The sequence below is a fragment of the Ostrea edulis genome, chromosome 5 (assembly GCF_947568905.1).
Source record: "Ostrea edulis chromosome 5, xbOstEdul1.1, whole genome shotgun sequence".
Classification (NCBI taxonomy): domain Eukaryota; kingdom Metazoa; phylum Mollusca; class Bivalvia; order Ostreida; family Ostreidae; genus Ostrea; species Ostrea edulis.
Genome location: NC_079168.1, coordinates 83,141,218 through 83,165,465, shown reverse-complemented (window position 1 = coordinate 83,165,465; position 24,248 = coordinate 83,141,218). Strand labels below are relative to the sequence as shown.

The 24,248-nt window shown below is 34.4% G+C and overlaps 1 protein-coding gene across 1 annotated transcript in view; it reads right to left on the bottom strand.

Moving 5' to 3' along the window:
* Positions 1 to 608: 608 nt before the first annotated feature.
* Positions 609 to 24,248, bottom strand: part of LOC125652862 (uncharacterized) — a 39,215-nt gene continuing 15,575 nt past the window's right edge. Inside the window, exons 11-15 of the mRNA XM_048882304.2 lie at positions 10,203 to 11,059; positions 9,936 to 10,053; positions 9,621 to 9,726; positions 5,553 to 5,607; positions 609 to 2,392 (exon numbers count right to left, since the gene is read on the bottom strand). Of these exons, the coding sequence (XP_048738261.1) occupies positions 2,378 to 2,392; positions 5,553 to 5,607; positions 9,621 to 9,726; positions 9,936 to 10,053; positions 10,203 to 11,059 (1,151 nt within the window). The 3' untranslated portion in view covers positions 609 to 2,377. The remainder of the gene's footprint in view (positions 2,393 to 5,552; positions 5,608 to 9,620; positions 9,727 to 9,935; positions 10,054 to 10,202; positions 11,060 to 24,248) is intronic.

Sequence of the window (24,248 nt, the reverse complement as noted above, 5' to 3'; positions counted from 1 at the left end):
AATATTGTGAAAATTGTATGATGGTCTTTACATATGGCATACACTGGCAGGCTAACTGCACAAATTTCTTGCATGTTTCAAAGCTTTTTGGTCCAAAACAGAGGCCATCAAACATTAACTTTAGTCTATCTGGTTGATGCAAACATTTTGGTGTGCAATTTTTTAAAGGGACTTCAGGAACTACAACAGGCCCACGGTCTTAACGGTCACCCAAGTATCGTAGCCAATACAGGGAATCTTTGCATTTAAGCCTCAATATGAAATCCTTAGTGCACATGTTTATGGTCTTTCAAAATATGCATACAATTCCTATTCATTTACAGAAGGAAAAAAGGAAGTTTGATGCATATAAATCGTTTTGATACAACTCCCACCCACCCCTCCATCAACTCCTCCCATATACAGGAATCTCATGAGGATTATGTTGGAGTTGAAGAATAACTGGTTTCCAATGCCAAAAAGTATTTCATACTTGCCAAATTGTGATCCTTCCAAGAATCCCAGATAGAAAATTGTAATGAATTTTGAAATTCGCTCAATAATCGTACTTCTGGTGTTGGTACAAGTAAAATACTCTTCTTTCCATTATGTGATTAAAAAGTCACAGAGGAATATTTCAGTTTTATTGGCATACTTTTTCTAGAGCTGAGACAAGTCACTACAGAAATGAAAACAGTGTAATGAGGGAACAGAATCTACCAGGTACACTGTAATCTACAGACAAACTAATACTGGACGCCTGTTAAGTGATCAACGTCTATGTTCACATGATTACACAATGTATACATTTCTCAACCTCACAGAAACATCAACAAAATATATACTAGTAACACACTGCCCTATTCTCTTCATCCCCTCAACAAGCGAGTAGTATACACTAAACATCGGAAACTATTATACAATATATTACCTGTCAAAATTTTAATTTGGTCGGAATGTACCACAAAGTATCATCTACCATGATTTATATGTATGGAATTGGATAACTTTTTTGTCCTGTGTTCCTCTCTGATTAAATCTGACATGCAGGCATTGTACCAACATATTATGCAAAACAAAAAAATTAAATAATTTATTTCAGATTTAATAGCAATTCATAATTGAAGAAAAGGGGTAAATATAAAAAGATACAATTTATCAGCAATCAACAATCATTTTTTCACTACAAAGTAGAAGAAATCAGAATGAACAATTGCACAATAATTAAGTCAAATTAAAAATGGCCTCAGCTGGGGAGCAGAAGAAATGGTCTATACAAAAGACAAGTATGGAAGAAAATTACGATAAATTATGATAAATCGAGTTAACACTAATATAAATCAATTCACAGATTGTCCTGTCAACTAAAAGCTGACCAGAATGCTGCAGTATTTTGTGACAGACCCTGAAACGCTAAATCTCATAGGTCTGCCTTGTACACAACAAGCGTGCAGACTAACTAACAACTTCAAACAGGCTAATAGCAAGGGGAATAACTCCAGTCAAGTCACCATGTATTGCTACAGTAGAAAACTAGTACACCGTCAACACGCAACAACAAGTTGGGTTATCTGCCATCAATTGTTTGCATTCAATACATTATATATGATATATCAGTTTTACATAAACAACAGAAAAAAAAATCCATAAAATATAGCACTATTCATCCACATGTCTTGCCAAAGCAGATATACATAACCTGTTTGTCAATTACACAAGCTGAACAGAAGTACTTGAAATTTCAAGGAATGACTGAACAGAAAAAAAAATCTTACAGCAACACACTGTCAACTTTGGTACCATATAGTATCATAGCAAAAATTAGATATTTTGCTTTGAAAAATTAGTCCTGAATCGTTGTGAAGATATAAAAGTATTACCCAATGTCCAACACGTGTGGTGTTAAACGTAATTTCCATGACTTGCATGAAGGAGCGGGATATATTATATACAATATGAAGAACATGAAGTCTCAGAACAACACGTACACTAGATCAACCACACAATTCTCTCAGCCTGAAGAAGTGAAACAGGCACTCGCTCTCACTCAAAATTAACGACTACAACTGCACCTCTAATAGAACATACCAATAGCAATCTACAGTGGTGTCTGTAAAGAATTCTTAATGAATAAACATTTGTAAAATAATAACAAATCCAACATTTTAGATTTCACCACTGTTTGAACCTGAAGATTATTAGTATTATAGTGCAACTGTCACTTTCTCTGCAGTTTATTAGCAACTTTCAGTTTGACAATAGAGTAATGTTGAACTAAGAAAACCTCCGGACAAAGGTGTAATTGAGCAAGTACGAAATGTTCGAACATGTGGGTCTGAATGAAATCACTCGGTCTGCGACGGAGGAACTATTCCCTGTCTGTAAGTATCTCTGGTATTTACCCTCTGTCCTCCTGAAAAAGAAAAAGGATGTAAATCATTTCTCTGTAAAACTGTGGTGTTTCTCCATTTCTATACTGGTTATGCAATAGTGGCAGTTTACATGTAAAGAAATTCTTGTTTGGTTATGTATTAGTGGCAGATGTCATTTACACACGAAACAAGAAGCAGGATTTAAATGACATTCCAGAGTTCTACCTGTCCTAAAGGCATTCTATCAGTCCCAATAAATAATAGTAGATTCTAGAGTACTAATATATGCTAGAGTAGTGTACTGTTACCAGTGTAAATGTCAATCAAGTTTTATTTCAATAATCTGTTTCTATCTCTCCTATTTCTATTACAATCTTCTCTTTCATTTTAACACAAAGTTCTCACTTTCATTTTGTTCACAGTCGGACTCACTACACTCCACTTCTTAATTTTTGCATACAATGGTCTTCATATACCAGTAATTTCTTTTATATCAACTACATACTTAATAGATAATTCACAAATCTGAATAATTTTAACTTCATTTCTAGGTCACCCCACTAATCATCATGGTTTATGAAAAGCAGTTATCATATTCTAAAATGGATTGTTTGTCTCAAATGCATGTTAAGTAATAAACAACCATTTTAAAAATTTCACTGCAATAGGAAGGATTTGATCACATGACCGCATAATTTCATATCCCAGTAAAGTTTTTAAAATGTTATCTCTTAATTATCGACTGATCAAAATCAACCCCTCTTTGATGTTTGATAACTATCAAGAACAGGGTTGGCTCTTTGATGTTTGATGACTATCAAGAACAGGGTTTGACAAGAGAAGTGTACATAACAGAAAATTCTGTAAACTTTGACCTAAAAGCAATAGGGGCATGTCCAACCTGCTTATGAAATAGAAGTTTGATTGACTATAAGGTTAAAACTTTCCACGCTGTTGGTTAGACAACATATTGTCTGTCTACCGCAATGTGTAAAACAATATGCCACACTTCTTTGAAGAAGGGCATAAAAGGCAACGGTTAAGGTGTTTAAATACAAACAGAAATAATATGCAATCCAGTTTTTGACCTTGGGGGTATGAACAATGTTTTAAATAAAGCACACCCTAGGACACATGATATGCCCATCTGGAACTGCATGTACATGATGCCTATCAATGTTTGCATATTCCAAGATCCAGTGTGCGAAACTAACTTTAAACTTGTTTAAAGTCCTATAGACTTTCGGTCCATAGTCATTTCATTTCCTATAGACCACAAACAAATTCTTATAGACCAAAATTTAACATGCAATATTCAATGTTATTAAAAAATAAATAATAGACACAAATTTGATTTGATAATTCGTTCCTAGTTTATTTATATTCTTTTTCAATTTCATGTACAAGCTTTTCAATTAGAATTCCGTTTTCTTCTTCATTTTGTTACAGCTCAGTTTCACTGTCTGATTCTTCATTTAAGTCACTTCTACTACGTTTCGTTTTCTCATGATTTTCTGCGACTTTAGTCTTGCTGGAACTTGTTGTACTGACCGCTTTCCGTTTGATTCCAGGGCGTGCTCCTTCCACATATTTTATTTTAGTTCAAAAAAGGACATTCCAAATTTGCACGAAAATGGTGATCATTGAAGTAAATATCAAATTGATCCCCACCCCCTGTTGAAAATGGAATAACCTGATTCGAATGATTTGTGGAACATTTTATTACAGTTAAGGGGGGAACAGAAACATCAGCGTAATACATATAAACTGGTATATGTTTAATAAGTTATTTACTCAGAATTCCTATAGACAAGTCGGTCTCTAGCTATTTTGATCGTTATAGACCAACTCGATTTTCTATAGACATTGTCTATCGGTCCATGGTTAACGGAGTTAAAGATATGATCCAGAGTTAGATCTTAAGGGATGGAAGAAATGATCCAGATACGATTTGATTATGTATAGTCATAACAAGTCCTAAGCCTTACAGTGTGGAAGATATAAACTGGACAAGATTTCAGTATGTATAGTCATAAAATTCCAGAAGTAGGCCACAGTGACCTATTTTTGGGTCACAACATATCCCCAAAGATACATCAGCTGACCAGATATGATATTCCTAACTTGCATTGTGAAAGATATGACCCAAACAATGGCAAACATGGGAAAAACTAAAGACACACAGAAAAGTCCATATCATAACAAGAGGCCCATATGCCACATTGCTCACCTGAGTCACCTTGGCCCATATTTAAAGAATTTTCCTGTGATATATTTGCGTGTAAAACTTTGATCCCTATTGTGGCCCCAACCTACCGCCAGGAGCCATGATTTTTACAAACTTGAATCTGCACTATGTCAGGAGCCGTTCATGTTAATTTCAATTCTTCTGCCTCAGTGGTTCTTGAGAAGAAGATTTTTAAATGACCCCACCCTATTTTTGCATTTTTGAAATTATCTCCACTTTGAAGGAGACATGGCCCTTCATTTTAACAAACTTGAAAGCCCTTCATCCAAGGATGCTTTTGCCAAGATTGAAATTGTCCAGTGGTTCTGGAGAAGAGAAGTTGAAAATGTGAAAAGTTTACAGACGGACAACAGGCGATCAGAAAAGATCACTTGAGCTTTCAGCTCAGGCAAGCTAAAAAGACAGACGTATATAAAATTAAGAGTTTACAGGTCACTTAAAACTTTTCCAATCAAATAACAGTTGCTCCAGGAAGCATGCAGCTGTGATCAGTAATGTTATGTGTACATCTGATGTTGCTGTGAGCAGTAGGGTTATGTGTACCATTTGATGTTGCTGTGAGCAGTAGTGTTATGTGTACTACATCTGATGTTGCTGTGAGCAGTAGTGTTATGTGTACTACATCTGATGTTGCTGTGAGCAGTTGTATCATGTGTACTACATTTGATGTTGTTATGAGCAGTAGTGTTATGTGTACATCTGATGTTGCTGTGAGCAGTAGTGTTATGTGTACTACATTTGATGTTGTTATGAGCAGTAGTGTTATGTGTACATCTGATGTTGCTGTGAGCAGTTGTATCATGTGTACTACATTTGATGTTATGAGCAGTTGTATCATGTGTACATCTGATGTTATGAGCAGTTGTGTCATGTGTACTACATTTGATGTTGTTATGAGCAGTAGTGTTATGTGTACATCTGATGTTATGAGCAGTTGTGTCATATGTACTTACATCCTCTGTTGTTGAAGGTCTGAGTCTCCTTAATATGCTCTCTATTGTGCTCCTCCTGTCAAAAAGGATTTCATCAAAACTTCATAACAAATATAACAAACTTATGTGCTCATTAATGAACTGGTAAGTCAAGTGTTTATGATAACACATAAAAAGTCAGTCAATTACACAGACATCTTGACTGATCCTTCAAAATTTGAGAAAATCTTGGTGTGACCTATTTATAACAAAACGAACCCAAAGTCTGTTTAAAATGGAGACAGACAGTAATACAGTAAAACTTGTTTAGTATAAACATGGATACAGTGAATTTACACATATAGTGAAGTTTTTTCTGTATTCCCAGCAACAATCTTCAGAATTCTTTATGCTTTTGCCATTATGATTTAGGTGTTATTCATTTGCTGTATTTTAAATAATGGATATTTCTTACTTAGTTTTTTTCCCCCCTCCATCAGGCATCCCTCAAATTTATGAAAATATTCTTTTAACATTGTCATTTTTTCAGTCAAAACTAATACGTAAATACTAATTACTCTATCAGTGCTCTCACTGGACCAGAATTCCCTTTCGCCACTTTTTCGGGGAGTGGCGCGGCACAAATAATCACATGCTTTACAATTATTTCCATCATATTATATATTATTTTATTCATTACACTTATTTTAGCATTTTGAATCAGTTACATTACTTAATCATATCCAGCTATCATACCTAAACATTTCTTTCTGAAATAATAAGAAGTTGATTTCTTTGATAAATTCTATTATGGAAATCAAAATTCAGATAATAAATCATATAATTATAAACTTCATGATGCTACACCCCTCCGTGAAAACATTGTGTACATTGGCCGAAATGCAGATGTCACAAAACATCAAGCCCAATTTAGAGTCGTATCTCAACCATTCCCTATTAAATTTCCGTTTCTGTATGGAAGATTTTGCAATTTGGACACAATCAGATGTTTGAGCAGGTGGGGTTGACTGTAAAGCCAAACATAGATATTTTTTTTTTAATTTTAGACTGACTAGGGTCAGAAGCTACAAGTTTAGTGTCAAAATAGAATGGGGTGCATAGTCTTATGAGATTAGCATTTTTATACTGTTGCGCACCGAACTTCAAAGAAAATTATTTATTAAAATTGCTATGTCCATATCAATGGTGACCGACCGCATTGTTTATGAAATATTCGAACTAAAATGAAACACATCAAAATCAAAATCTTGTAATCAACGAGCTTGGCCGCAAAAACAAACAATTGATGTATTCATATATATATTATACACAATAATACGGCCAATTTAATTACCGGTCGGTTCTCTGGTTAAGAATTGACCTTAATGTGGAGATGATAACACGATAATGAATAAGACTTTAAATGTTAAACAGTTGACCACACCAGGGTAAACAGCTGTCCGATGTACTTTATTACATAATCACCCACTTTTTTGCAGTCATAAATTACCAGAGGCTGTAACCAGCTCTGTGTGCACTGGGGCGACGCGAGATTTCCGGTCGCACGCGTGGACTGAATAAACAGATTTTGACTGCATAAACAAACAGGCGATAATGTGTCACTGACAAAGGATTAAAAATACAATTTATTGCAAAAAGGGATTTTCGCCACTTTCAATTTTTTTTCGCCATTGTTGAAAAAAATTCGCCATTGGCGAAAATGGCGAAGCCCAGCTCGAGCACTGTACTCTATTAGGAACCACTTCAACCTAATTATGTTTCATTAAGAGAATTATCACTGGTGAACATCCATTATATATACTTACAGAAACAGCCTTGTGTTTGTGTGAGCAAGCAAACCCCTAGATGTATCAATTATAACACCAAGCCAAGGTCAAGTGATGTTTGTTATTTCATAAAACTAGTCATGTTTACTTCAATCAAATATGAATCTAATGCTAACACACGGAGCTCTATCATTTGTTTTAACACATTCTTGACAATTATTTATGTGGTTAAGTTTATTTTGATTAATATCGTTTTACTAAAAATCAACTGATTTCACAATGGCACACACAAACATTATTCCATTGTAAGCTGTAATGGTTTCCATAATTTCCATAAAAAGTGAGTTTTTGCAAGTATTTTTGATTATTCTTTATGGAAAACATCAATTTTATTCCACTCCCAAAAATGCATACTTGTGGAGTTATTTTATGTTTTGTAATAAGCACTTTCACCAAATTCATTATAAATTGTAGAAACATCTGCAAATTACTGATATTAATGTTAACCCTAGAATTCACTTTGACCAAGTTTTACTGTACAATGAAAACAACACTACCTCAGTATGTTTGCACATCTTTTTGTATATCAGTGATTTTTTAACATTTTTCAAAAGGGTCCTGTGGCTTTCGAATTGAGAAAAATTGTCAACATTGTTATCAAACTGGAAAAACCTAGACATTATTGCAAACATGCTAAATATATCATATCAAGGCCAAAATAAAAATACTGTGTGTTTCCCCATACCCGACTGAATCTGAGAAAGTCACATCGACTCAATATTTTTATTCCGTTATTCTTGTGAAGTTCTTTTTTTAATCTCCGGAAAATTTCAGGGTCGTTACAGGAACAGATCAGTATTTCTTAATGACAAAATTTTTCTATATCTTTGGTTTTGATCTAAAATTAAAAAAAAAGATAATATGCCACCTCTGGTCATCGAGATTGAGGCGTCCAGGTGTGCAAGTTGTGTTCTTTAGTAGGGGAAAGTGTTGATATTTCGGACGGGTGTGATATTTTCGACAGTCAATAGGAAGCATTAAATTTAAGTTTCCTTAGTTTAAACTTATTTCCGAACATGATATATTACAAACTGGAAAACACCTAATTATATGTGCATGTTTAACTTAGCTCTGATTGGTTGATTTAAATACATGACCTTGTAAAAGATGTCAGCATAAATTTTGTTTGATCGGCAAAATCAAGTCCCATTGAAACATTTTCTGGTAAAAGTTAGATCTACTGATATGATCAAAAGATTATAAACAAAATCAAAATCACTACCACATATGAATTAACATAATGTGCAAAAACAAAAGCATAATAAATACCAGTGAACCACAAAATAAAAGGCAGTAACCGAATATTTACTGTCAGAAGTTATAACAAAAAGGCAGTAACCGAATATTTACTGTCAGAAGTTATAACACCATGTGTCCGAAATAACCACCATCCGTAGTTACAACATTCTACCTGACTTTATCTAAGTGTTAATATGTGGCATAAATAGCAGAAAAAATCCAATGAAACCTGCGTGTTTGTTGAATCAACCGTTCTACATGTACTGTATATATGTCCATGTTCAGTGGTTAGATAATGAGTACTGTCTGAAATATCAACACATTCCCCTAAATGCAAAACGTGGCAATCAAAGAACTTTATGCAAGAACCAACTTTACGAGTTTGACGAGGAAACGTGGAATGATGTGCTTCATGAAGTTTTGATATCGGGCTTTGTTAATGGTCATGGGAATATAATACTATATAAAATTCTGCTGGCTAAAAAACCTTTTTACCTACCCACCGACCCTCCTCAGAAACTTAGGGTCGGGAGAGGGGAAACGAACATATTTTTAATTATGGCCCAAACAAGAATTCAAACACAAATTGATGTCATTCTTCTTTTATTTAACTTTCTTTTCTTCTAGCTGTTAAAATTTCCAACTATTCTTTCTAAATCATCTAGAATTGATGTGTCTTTGTCATGCCGTACATAAACTATTCACATTGAACTTATTTTTTAACAAATACGTTTTTCATCAGTTTTTATTATTGGGAAAAGTGCAAGTTAAATTGGGAAAAAATTGGTAATTTTTGGGAGGGGAAAGGACCGATATTCAGACCTAAAATGGACCTTAAAAAATCACTATATATACATGTTACTGTAGAATAAAACAACCCCATCTTACTCCAACACAATACTGTACTCAGTTGTTCTAACTTGTTTTTGAGGTGAAATAGCAGGAAGTGTGACCCCGAGTTGTTTTTACTTTGACGTAACACTTTACTAAGTGGCCAAGTGAGGCCGAAGTTGTTCCAACTTACTTAGAGGTGATGCCCCCTCCTGGCGGGAAGCCCTCCATTTCCTCGTTAAGCATGTGCATTACGTATGGTAAATCTGCCTCAGCCATATCTGGCTGGGCTATTATTTCTGGAAAACAAAACAGGAAGTGTACAACTCAGGAAATTGTAACACAACAGTGAAGTACAGATTTAACTACACCATTACTTCTGCTTGTTCTTCCACTTGAACGTTCATGAAAAGTGGATCTAAACTATCAAAACTTTTCATGCCAATTTCTCATTTTGATCTAGTCTTATATGCTGAAATCTGCAATATAGTTTATCCACTTCTCTTACCTTTAATTTTTGCCTCTATTTTTGCATCCAAATCTTGGTCTTGTTTAACAGCATCCTCTGATTGTTTAGGAGCTCCCTCAAAAGCTACTATTACAATACTCATATTATCTCTGCTACCCTGTCAGCAAAAAAAAAAAATAATCAGGAATGAATTGTATCAATAGAAACATATGCCTCTCCAAGTAGCAGATTCACGAGATCTATTTCAAATACAACTTGTAACCCTCTATATAAAATGAGATGTGTACTTTATAATGCCTGACATACCTTATGAAGACACGTATCCACCACCATATTACAGATCATCTCCAAACTATCTGTCACTCTCATCCTACTCCTAATAAAATCACAGAGTTCATCATTACTCATTACATCCCAGATTCCATCACAAGCCAGCACCAGAAATTCATCTTTGTCGCTCTTGGATTCCACTGAGATTTCGGGCTCAGGGGACACCAATTGTTCACAGGGACCCATTCCCTGTACGTTCTTGTATTCAAAGTCTCCTAAAGCTCTAGATACTGCCAAAGAACCGTTGACTCTCTGGATCATGACGCTGCCACCCGCCCTCTGTATACGCTCCTTCTCTGCTGGGTTGATTGGTTTATGATCACAGGTTGTGAAATGACATTTGCCATCACGAGAGAGCACTGCTCGTGAATCTCCACAGTTGGCAAAAAAAATATGCTGAGGTGAAACTATGGCACAGACAGCAGTAGATCCACTTTTATCTTCACCGCTCACCATCTCGGGCATTCCCCGGATCTTTTCATCCAGCAGCAAGAAGCCTGTCTTTATTCCCTTGTTGACGTCTTCCAGTGATGGCTGAATCTCTGTGCCTTCCTTCAACTCCATCTTCCCTTTAAAGTCTTCATTGGAGACAATTTCTAGCAGTAACTGCTCTGCACATGTTGCTGAAACTTTGGCACCTGCATGGCCATCAAAGACAGCGAAGAACGACCACTGCTTGAGGCCGTAGGGTAGTCCCAGTATGGCTGTGTGGGCGTCCTCCATTTCCACCCTCCAACCCTGCATGCTGCTGAGGCCATAGCGTAAGGTGTTCCCGACACCACCTTCATTGTGTTTGTCAGTTTTTGGCTTGTCCAAAAACGCTCCCATCCTATCTGCAAATATGATGAAAACAAATCTCATGAATTACATACACACTGTATATGTACTGCACATTTCTTTCTTAGTCTAATGATCTATAAAATAACTGCAATAAAACTCAAAGGACAATAACTGCACATTGAAACTCCGTGGACAATACCTTCTATAAAATAAGAAGTGCAATCAGCAGTCCCCCCTCTTATACAACTGGTACTGATAAATGATACTATTCCCAATGCCAAATACTATAAATTCTCCAAAAATTTTGAGGTTAAAAAAATGCCCAGTAACAAATTGCTAAATCTTAATTTGAGGCTTATAACATTGAATATTTTTAAAATATGGTTTATTCAGTGCTACTTTTAAAAGAAATACCATGACATGAAAGAAAATTCCCAATTTGTTCTCCTTTGAAGCTATTTTTCCTAGTTTCTTGATACTGAATGTAATGGTGACTGGTAGAATATGTTATGGAGTTAAGTTAAAAAGGTTTTCGTTTTAATAGTTTTATCAACTTTGAAACACAACATTTTAGCAATGTTCTAAGTGACAAAATGTATCATGCATGCTATCATTACTTCCCATCCAAGAATTTTTCACTCATATCTAGACATCACTAACTGTGGGTTAAGTGCCACAAGTTTTGACCCTCAAAGTTGTAGCAATGAGAGTTCTTTATTGTCCACATGCTTTTTAAGACCAGATCTGAAAGACCCTAAATTAAATGTCCTAGATTTGATGCCACTCTGGAATTGAGAATGAAACCCAGGACCCCTAACTATGAAATAATCACCACAACCACTATCAGGGTTCTCCATGAGCCATTTTACACGATAGTCTCGAAACAGTTAAATATATCAGTGCCACAGATTTGCCAATATACTATAATTTCAGCGTCACAATTTGATCCGCCAGAGCAGAAGTAACAAAAGGTTGTAACTCTACATGTTTACACTGGAAACGGTTGCCATTTTGAATTGATCTGTTTTTAGCTGTAAGGGTACGTAATTACACTAACTGCTCACGGAGGGATCGTTGTAGGTCAGTGATTATTGTTTAAGCATGAAATAACCTGGTTTTAATTTCACTTCCACATTACATTTGTTTTGATAGTACAATTATTTGGTAGATTATAAAGCACTTGCAAAATTTATCAGAAACAATTCGCAGTCGATAAAAAAAATAAATTACACATTATATTTAATATGCCAGTGTATATATATTTTATATATAATTAATTATGAATGCAACTTTTTAAACATATTTTAGATCATTGTACACTGATTCTCATTTTATGTATTGCCAGTGTTTTGGAAGAAGAGTAAACAGTTTCCATAGAATTCCCTTGTCAAACCAGTATACGCATAATGCGCTGGTTGACCTTTGATAACCTGGCGTGAAGCTTTCATTTGCTAGTTTCTGACCTTCTGGTGTACGTTGAAAATAACAAATTCAGAAGAAAGATAAGTTTCTCGCCACTTTATGAATAATAGCGGTTAACACAAGTAATGTGATTTTCAGTATGTAGATATGCAAATATCTATAATGTCAAAAGATAAAAATACATGAAAAGTGTTAATGATCGGATTTTAACCTACCACCCGACGCTACAGATTTGAGGTCGGGTAAGCAAAAATCATTGCTACTTAGCCCACCAGACTAGTAAATCTAAAGAGAAAGTAAACGCATTATTCTTTGAACAATTGTAAAGATTACATTGACCAACTTTACATAACTTTATTGCCAATTCAAGATCTTCAGTCACAGTGTGCGAAACTAACTTTAGAATCCTATAGACTTTCGGTCCATAGTCATTTCATTTCCTATAGACCACAACAAATTCCTATAGACCGAAATTTAACACGCAATATTCATTGTTATTAAAAAATAAATAATAGACACAAATTCGATTTGGTAATTCGTTCATAGTTTGATTAGACCTATATTCTTTTTCAATTTCATGCACAAGCTTTTCAATTAGAATTTCGTTTTCGTTTTGTTCTAATTCAGTTTCACTGTCTGAATTTCTTCATCTAAGTCACTTCTACTACATTTCGTTTTCTCATAATTCTGCGACTTTAGCCTTGCTGGAACTTGTTTTACTGACCGCCTTCCGTTTCATTCAAGGTTCCAGGGCATGCACCTTCCACATATTTTTAATCGTTCAAAAAAAAAAGGACCTTTCCAAATTTGCACGAAAATGACGTACATTGAAGTAAATATCAAATTGACCCCCCCCCCCCCTCCCCGGTTGAAAATGGAATAATCTTATTCGAATGATTTCTAATTACATTGTGGAACATTTTATTACAGCTAAGGGGTTTAATAAGCGGCGGGAAGCTAGTTTTTTTACTCAGAATTCCTATAGACAAGTTAGTCTATAGCTATTTCGATCGTTATAGACCGATTCTATTTTCTATAGACATTGTCTATCGGTCCATGGTTAATTTCGCACACTGCAGTCGGTTTTAACACATGCATTGATGGCAACAGTCAGTTCAGTGACAAAACGGAGAAGTTATCAGTGTTTCCTGGGGTCAGTGTCCTCAATTTTGTATTCTTTATCAGATTTTCTAGACTGGTCAATGTTCATTATCTTTCTCTTTCCACTTCACAAATACAAAGAGAAAATGTTAGCTCTAGCTCGACAGTTACTGTGGACAACACCACATGACCGTTGTATTTTGATAAGGAGAAAAGTCCCATGCATTGCAAGTAGTAGTACTGTAAAAATTATCAAGATATTACTAGGGGTGAAACGGTTCACCGTGGTATCGGTTCTCCGCGGTCTAAAATGCCCGGTTCGGTTTCGGTACAAAATGTGTTAATTTCGGTTCGATACAGGTTATTTTTAAAAGTCACAATTTTCCTTTTTCGACCGAGATTCACTTAAATACAGAAAATTCAAGATGGCGGATCCAAAAGACGATGAAAAAGACGGTAAGGACAGTAATAACAATGTCAACAGTGGGGCGAATGGATTAGGAGCATTTAACATTAATTTAAGGGATCCACCGGCCAAATTTAGATCTCGGGTCTGGAAATATTTTGGTTTTGAAAGTACAAATGAGGCTGGTAATGTAACGAATAAAGAAAAGACAGTTTGTAAAATATACTTGAGCAGCGTGAGCTACAAGGCCGGCAATACATCGAACATGTCAACCCATTTGAAAAGAAAACATGGGGTGGATATATCTGCGCCCTAAAAGTTATTATCTAGTGTGATGATCATGCAATCACCATGCTTAACTCTAATTTAGTCAATGTTTCTGTATTTTTTATTTTGTTTGTTGTTATTAAAGCCCAATTTTTTTTTTAAAAATTGCTTTATTTTAATATGACTGTATCGTATCGAAAATAACCGTATCGTAGTGAAAAATTGTGATACGTATCGTATCGTGAGGTAGGCGTATTGTTTCACCCCTTGATATTACAAAATCCAAAGGTCATGGGAAATGTCATTATTTTTTTTAACTTGAAGGTTGTTCACATTCTGTGTAGAAAGCAGGGCCGAAATGATAGCCCCCTTTATGATACGTATTGCGATAATTATGCCACAATTCAATATTTTTAATATAATACATTTTACAGAAGAAGCCAATGAATAACTTTGAAGAAAACTTTAATTACAAAGATTCAGTCACAATTCTAAACGTAAACCGTTTCCAGACCGCCGAATGATGTATGCCTGATGGCACTGTAGTTAAAACTGTTCAACTTGATAATTGATTTTTTTGTCAGACTCAAGGCTAAGAACAGTCTGACCATTATTGGAAGTCATTTTGTCCCTAGTGCATGTAAAAATAATAAGTACCGGTCAAGCCCGGTGTATTTTACAGCACCTGATTTTCAAAAACATATCGATCCAAAGATCAAAGTAATGAATCGAACATTGAATCAAGCATTTGTATTGAACAGTACCGATATTTCGGTGAATCATTTCAGCCCTAGTACGAAGTATGAAATGCCATGTAATTATGATTATATATTAAACTTAATCTTTCACCACTTGTCAAGAAGCTACAAAAAATGTTGAATAATAAAAGATATGAAACTGGCCATTGTTTTCATATTTATCTTTCAACATGCATGTATCAACTCCATTTTTAGTAGGACTGGGACGATTAAGGGTTAGCTCAATACAGTTCAGATTTGATTCAGAACAGCATGGTTCATTTTTTTTTCAATTCCATTCACATACTATCCAATTTACCTAAAGACGGCACAAACATTAACAATTTTAATGAGTAGCATATTTTATTTAATTGTATTCATATTTTATATAACTATGTCGTCATTTGTAAACATCATATCTATTTATAACTGCATTTTATAACTTTGATAGAAAAAGGAAAACATTGATAGTCTATTAAAATTTGTCATATTAATGTGCTGTATATTTGCATTATTAAAGAAATGCATATAGTCAATTTAAAATGTATATGATATTGTTTTCATTTATTAAAAATTCAACAATTCTATCAATTGAGAGTCTTTGAAAATATTTCCTTTATTGATTTACTTCTCTCTCAAATAAACTATCAAAACATTTAATCTATGTCATTATCTACGATGTTGATTTCACTTCAGCACTGACAGAAATTCTCTATATCATGTAAAGGTAAACTGCAATGATCTTTCTGTTGGTATCCGAGTAATGAAAATGCTAAATCTCAACACAGTAGTCATATTTGTTGTTTTTGGTGTGTGTAAAATCTAAACCAAATCGAAATCCGGAATTTGTAATCGGTGCACAGTCTATGCGAAAGTTTTTTGGACCATTCAGGACATTCAGTCCTGTGATCAATGAACACACCGGACCGCATCAAATTTTGTCAGACACAAAAACCTAATGTAAAAAAGTGAAACTGCAAAACCAAGGAAATCTTATTTATTATACTAGTAATACTATACCAAGGATCCTTCCTGTATAATACTTTAGACGGTCCATGCGGTTTTAATCACATTCATTTATGTATTTGAATTTGCGTAATATTTTTTTTTTTTACTTATAACAAACATTTAAATGACTTCGCATCAAAATAGTAAAGCTCAAAACCGGACACTGAGACATCGGACATTCCATGGTCCGGTGTAAAAAATGATGCATTGGACCCGAGGCGCTGCACATCGGTTAGGTCCGACAGTGATGTCATTCGTATAGACTGGGTGCATCAAATTGAATGAATCTTGGTGCATCGCACAACCCTAATTTTTAGGCATTTTGTTCTATTACTGTCAGTAGTTCATGGGCTAGTAAATGGGGACCTTGGGCTAGGAATATTGTTACAGCTACTAGTCCCTGGACTAATAGTAAATTTTCTTAATTTCACACCCCTGATAAAGGGCCATTGACTGAATAGACTCAGCAATAAAGTGTTGAACTGCCTCAGCTTGTCTGTACACATGGACCTGGCCTATTCTCTCTAGAGAAGTGGACAGGCATGTAGCTTGCATCCACTTCTCTTCACAATTTTAACATCAATGTAAGCATATTTTGTAAGGAAATCAACACTTTATTTACTGTGTGTCCATCAATTTTCACAATTTCCAAGTCCCAAGTTTATATTGTTTATCTCTGTTGGCAGTAGTTCTCTAACCAAGTCAAATAGTCGAAAAATTTGACAAAATTAATAAACACACATTTTGTTTCTCGAAAATCTTTCTGGTATTTCTCTTTTGATTTATCATATGTTTCTGGTGATATCAACAAAGAACATAACTTTAACTATGTCAAAAAGCTTTCTGAGAAACGAAATACGTGCGTAATTTTCCCACCTTTTCCAACTTTGGATTTTCATTTTTTTTCTACCGATAATAGGCATAAACTCATACTTTAAACACTGGACTTGAAATTGTGAAAATGAATAAAAAGCCAGCAAGCCACTACCAACATTGTATGCTGATTGCTCCGAAATAAAAACACCTGGAAAAAATATCAATACTATGTATTCATTAAAGATTAAAAATCTTCTAAACACGTCTAAAACTACAGGTTTGAAAAATGAAACTAAAAACATGAAATGCATATTATGCACGTCTGTTTGAAATCAAGGAACATAAAAAGGAAATTCAAGTTAAATCAAATTTGTTATTCAGATATATTACCTAAATATTACTTTTGTCAAGCAGAGATCTTTTATGGAATCCTTTCTGTAACAATCTTTGTAAATAATGTAAACATCACTAATTCTCTCCGTCAACTGCCACTTGACTTGAAAACCAACGCCATGAATTCAAGCAAACGATGTCGCGCATTTTACAAGCTTGAAAATACGGCACTGCCGCCCGTGTAGACGTTTCGCACGAAATCGTCTATCAAAACCAATTTACCAACTGATCGTATTTTTTGAAAAATTGCATAAATATGTCTCAGCAAGTTTTTTTCAGTCGATTTTTCTCATGGGGACTACTGACAACCAAAGGTCAATATGGCTTCTGCCATAAATGAGCATGCTCAGAGCCACGGGAATAAATCCCAATCGCTAAAACGTTTTATAGCAGCGGTTACTCACACAGAAATTACAAGCGTTTTATCAATTCAAGAAATAGAAAATGACGTCATTTTTTTTTTAAACGGGAACAGTTAATCGGACACATATATGCACTAAATTATGACACAGCTCAGAAACTCCACGATGTTATATCACATAGAACAATTTTTACCGAACTAAACATTGACTTCTCTGAGTCTGCGTCTTCTTTTTCATTTCTTTACTTTCACATTACTTCGTACTATGAACTTTTCGTGAGCTTTTTTATTGGAAAAGAAACACGCATCCACCCCCCACAATTATGGTGCAAGAGGTTCATACGCTGACAGCGCTCGTCTGGACACCTTGCTCTTAGTCTGGCATTTGATTTTGAGGGGGGGGGGGCACACATTGTATTAGAATTAATGAAAACAATAAAGCAGAACATAATATATGTATTTATTTGGAACTATATTCTAATTATTTTTTTTAATTTATTTGGGCATCTGATCCCACCTCAGGTGTGTCTCCGGGGGTTCGTGTTTGCCCAACTCTCTGTTTTGTACTGCTTATAGGAGTTATGAGATTGATCACTGTTCGTTGTCTTCACCTCTCGTGTTCTTTCTTCACCTAACATGTTGGCAAACAGTCATGTTACACAGTATGAGATATATAACAACAATGTTGATTGACAATAAACTGAGTTCTAACAGTTTATATACGTAGGCCCTATATAAATATATATATTTACATGTGAAGTCAAACTGTATACAAACTCTGGATAAAATGTACTCGATGTGAAGACTGCTACCATGCATGAATTATGGTCGTCAGCTGCTTACGTTTGTTTAATTTTTGGATTTGAATAATTAAAGCCTTATTTATGAGTGTTTTGAATTATGAGTATATGTTTATTTTATATGCAAAATTACAATAGAATATCTAAAGTAAATGGGTTTATGAAAACAACAGTTTTAGTATCTTTTGTCTCAACTTATATAGGAATTTTGAAGCAAAATAAAATGAGAGAAAAATAATTTTTAAAGTGTATACCGTATACATGTATATATATTTAAAATGACAAATCCAAAAACGTTGTGCTTAACTTTTAGTGTTTACCATTTACCCCAATTACATGGTGGTAATGGACACTTATTCATCATCAAAGGTCATATTTCTAAAACTATTCAAAGTAGGATGAAAAATGTTTTACATTACAAAGGGATAAGAGTGATCCTATAAGTTTGTATAACTACGAAAAAAAAATTTCTTAATTAGAAGCCCTTATTATCTAATTAACCCCTTAATGTGTCCACTTATCCCAATCGCCCCTATGTAGATATATATATTTACATGTGAAGTCAAACTGTATACATTTATAAATGCCATTTAATGTTGCACATAACACAACTATACACGTATATATATAGGCCTACATGTGTAATTAGCCTATATAGCACTCTTTCATTGCATGCGCAATTCAAAACATTCATGTAAAAATTCACATCACATTTGAACATGAACTTATACATCGAAAGATTTACAAAGTAGATATACTTTCCAATTTATCTACTTTGCAATTGTTTTCCTTTGATATCATCATTTGAACTGTAGATGTTCAAAGGGTAATAATTCCAATGTTATTTATTACAAGTGTTTTGATTGGATAAAAATAAAGCTGAACAAGAGTTTATACATCAATAAATCCGAAAACGCGATGTATTCATACACGCCTGAAAACAAATAACATAGTGCGGGGAAACTATTCAAATTTTTGCAATTGTTAATGAAGTGGATGAATTTGAATTATAAGAATCAAACATTCTTTTTGAAGAACTTATCGATGTGTAAACTCCGGCCATTTTACTCACAAACTTAACATAAAAGTGCTTCGCACTTTTATTCAGTTTGTGAGTAAAATGTCTGGAGTTTACACATCGATAAAATTCTTCAAAAAGAATGTTTAATCCTATAATATTTCTTTAATTCTTAATGTACTTTATACAGAAAGTAGTCATATAAAAATAATATCCCAAAACAGACAAACTATAGTTGATTACTTACTTTAATCAAATGATAGAATAATACCGCACATTATACCAACACAGCGTACCTTGGCAATATACAGACGCACGTACAGGCACATAGCCAGAAAGGAAATGAAGAGTACGCAAAGTATGACAAGGGTCTGGTGGCCGCCCTCAGACTGGGGCCCTGGGGGGGTTTATCAGTGAAATTGCCTATTTTTTGTGCGTAGAAATTATACAGGATTTCTTGCCAATTTTCTAGACAAAAAGAAGTCACAAAAGTACTTTCTAAAGTGTTTTATCATGCCAATTAACTCACCGTGTGTACTTGGACTGGCTCTCGTTCGTTGAATTGTTTTCGACTGGTATACATGATATGGTAAATGATACTGATAACAAAGAATACCCTAACTCCGTCTATATAATGTACATTTAAAGTGATAATCCACATGATGTTGAAAATTTGAAATGGACGTTAGATTTTATTGAATGGAAAAAGTTATGAAGTTGATTAAAAATGATAATTAATCTCTCTCTTTCTCTCTAGCAAATGATGTGTATGCAGTTGCGTACATGCGTATAGACAGCCATATGCGCCTGACGTACGTATCATCGATTTTCAATACTGACCGGGGGGGGGTGGGGGGTGGGGGTGGTTCTAAAATTCCTGACCAGCACAAAGAAAAGAAAAATATAAAGTTTGCCAAACTTCAAAATCCTAGAGTGGGATTGCGTCATATTTCACTACTTGGGTTCAATTTCATTTTGTAATAGATTCCAAATATATATATCTATTCCTTAGCATGTGAAAATAAGGGTGGAATGAACGTTGTAAAAAGTGGGGGCCGGGCCAGTCTATTTCAGGTATACTTGTGTTATAGATATATTAATTCTATAGTATATGTATTTGTCTTTTGGTCCGAGATGAGTAGATTAACCAGTTTTTGCTCATAGCCTAAAACCGAGTTGGGAATGTTTTTTATTTTATTAATAAATTGAAACCTTTTTCTAGGATACCGTGTTTTTATAAGTCGATATTGATCGACATACATTCTTTATCAAGTATACATACAACCTCTACCCCCCCCCCCCTCTCCCTTTCTCTCTAGGTGCAAGATGAAAGGGGCCAACTGATACAGTATTGGTGTCTTACTATTTTTTTTTTTTTACTATTTCAATTCATGACTAGTCATTTTGAATTTAAATTATCTTTAAAAAATGATCATGTACCGTCTCCAAAGAATAAAAACCTAACTTGTAAATTCCACTCCTCTATGGCACAGGATACACTCCACGCGACTTTAAGTGTAAATTCCACTTTTCACATGTACAACTGTAAATTTCTCTGATCTAGGATACACTCCATTACATATAAGTGTAAATTCTGCACTTCTACAATACACTCCTTACATACAAGTGTAAATATTCCGCACCTCTAGGATCCACTCCTTTTGTACAAGTGTAAATTCTGCACCTCTAGGATACACTCCTAAGGTACAAGTGTAAATTCTGCACCTCTAGGGTACACTCCACAAGTACAAGTGTAAATTCTGCACCTCTAGGATACACTCCTAAGGTACAAGTGTAAATTCTGCACCTCTAGGATACACTCCTAAGGTACAAGTGTAAATTCTGCACCTCTAGGATACACTCCTAAGGTACAAGTGTAAATTCTGCACCTCTAGGATACACTCCTAAGGTACAAGTGTAAATTCTGCACCTCTAGGATACACTCCTAAGGTACAAGTGTAAATTCTGCACCTCTAGGGTACACTCCACAAGTACAAGTGTAAATTCTGCACCTCTAGGATACACTCCTTTTGTACAAGTGTAAATTCTGCACCTCTAGGATACACTCCTTTTGTACAAGTGTAAATTCTGCACCTCTAGGATACACTCCTTTTGTACAAGTGTAAATTCTGCACCTCTAGGGTACACTCCACAAGTACAAGTGTAAATTCTGCACCTCTAGGATACACTCCTTTTGTACAAGTGTAAATTCTGCACCTCTAGGATACACTCCTAAGGTACAAGTGTAAATTCTGCACCTATAGGATACACTCCACAAGTACAAGTGTAAATTCTGCTGATATAGGAAACTCTCCATACATATACAAGTGTCAATCCCCCTCCTCCAAAATTTACAGTTGTGCATATGAAGTGTATCTCTCTGCATGTACAACTGTAAATTTTGTAGTCCATTTCTGATTAGATTGATACTGTCTCCAGGTGTTTTCTTTCTCACCCTTTGAAACAATTTTAAAAAGGGTCTGGTTCACGATTTTTGAAAAAAATATTTTGCATTTTTGATGTTAAACATTAAAAATATAACTTAATTAATGTTGACAGCCAAAATTTTGACCTTCTGAATGCAAAAGTAAAAGCAATATTTTAGCGTTAAATCTGTGTTATGTTAACATGCAAAGACTCGAGTCTTTTAATGTATACAAACAAACCAGTGAAATATGAATTTTGTAATACAAAGCATCTTAATTTTGCATAGTCACAAATTTTAACTTTTAGATGACACATTTTACCCAAAGAATGTTTGAAATGTGAAAGATATAATAAACTTAGATCGATATCCATTTCTTTTAAAAAAATCGTAAACAATAACATACTGCAATCTTTGTTTACAAAAAAAATAATAAACTCTCTAAAATGAGCTTCTCTGATAATGTAAAATCTTAATTTTTATGTCAACTCTTTTAAACGCATTATAGAGTAGATTTTGATCATTAAAAGTGAAAAAGAAAATTTTGGGGGAAATCGTGAATCAGTCCTTTTAAGTTCCCCTCAGGAACCGTGACCATTGTGTTACCTTTCTTTCATCTTACCTTTTAAGTTCCCCTCAGGAACCGTTACCATTGTGTTACCTTTCTACCTGACTTTCATCTTACCTTTTAAGTTCCTCTAAGCACCTCAGTGTTACCTTTAAACAAATGTTGTGTGTTACCCCTGTGTTATGCAAGATCTGCTTCAGAGTTTGTGAAAATGCAATGAACTAGGATGGAAAGAAGAAAAGAATGATAAAAAACCATTTTATACTTTAATCTACATTCTAGTATCAAACCATGATATCACAGTTAAAAAGGATATTAAACAAAACAAATGTCATGTATATTGTAAGAATGAAGTAACATACATTCATGTAAACAATGCAAAGTTAGAAATGAAAAATGAAGATCACACTCTCGTTTGTAGAAGACGGTCTACCGCACAACAATGTATTGTAAAAGTTTACACATAATAAAGAGTAAAAATACATGTGTACACACACTAAAAATGCTGCAGATAAATGAGTCATACAAAAATTGCTGAAAGTAACAGAGCAGTTGCTGCTTAAATAATATATATATACAATAATACATGTATGATATTGTTTAAAAAAGAATCTGCAAAGCATTTGCTATCATAGAAGAGGTTTGAAATTGATATACTGTACATAACATGTAACTGATTGGTCAGAACAACTCTTTTCCATCAGTTGTAGATAATAAATGAATAGACCTATGCTCCAGATACATGTACCGATAAATCTGTAGAAGGAGTTGTCACAGATGTTTCTGATGTGTCCCGCTATTCTAGGAAAGGTTACAGTCATTACGAGAGTCAACAAAATTATGCTAATATATAATGTCCCACCAAGTTTCTCAATGCCTTCACAATCTTCCATAGGTTTTCTCAAGAGGGTTTGATCATTTCTCCTGAAATTAGAAAGTTTTTCCTGTGATTGTAAATTTGAACTGCCTACGTAATAAAATAAATTCACAGAATCAAACCTTATTCAACTGCCCCCACCCAATTTTAAACCTTTCCAGAGACAGCACTGTAATGTTATAATATACGTGAATAATGTGATATCTATAAGAACACAAAAGTATAATACCATCTTTTATATATATATATTTATATATATAAAAGCACTGAAAAGGTCACGACGACACCGTTGGTTATCTAAACCTAAAATTTTGTGTCTTTTATCAAGAAACATATAATACATAAACAAAAATATCATACACCACAAAACCCCCCCAACAAATATCAATAATCTACATGATTAACAAGAATGATACACTGGTGTACTGAACTGAGAGAAATGGTTTCGTTGTAAGCGAGTCTACAGACGATGGTGTAGAGAGTTTGTATCAGCGAGTCGGGATGAAAATATTTTTTCAAAATTATAGAAATGAGACAAATTTGGATAGAAAACTTTCCAAAAACAATGTGATTGTGAAATAAAATGGTGGGAAGATAATGATTTATGATTTGGAGTGATTACCATTATTTGGTACTCCATGGATATGGTAAACAGTGCCGACAAAAATAATATGATTACTGCAAGAACACAATTAAAAAACAAAATCAACACAACCAATTAATAAACTTCAAACCCTATCTGGGGTTAAACTCATGACATGAAGCACCTAATCTCCAAACTGAGCAATCCCCCCCCCCCCAATTAATGACTACAATCGGACAGTGATTTTCAGTTGAAATGAAAAGCCTCACCTTTCAACGTGTATGTCGATAATGTCATTTTTTCCAGCTTGTTTGTTATCTTGCAACAAAAATTTTCTGAAATGAGAAAACAGTGACATAAAACTGGGGCAATATGATAGTAATTTTACCAGAAATATGCAGAATTCAGATGGGGGTATATTTCACTTTTCCATTTTTCAATTGTCAGATATGTTGGTTTC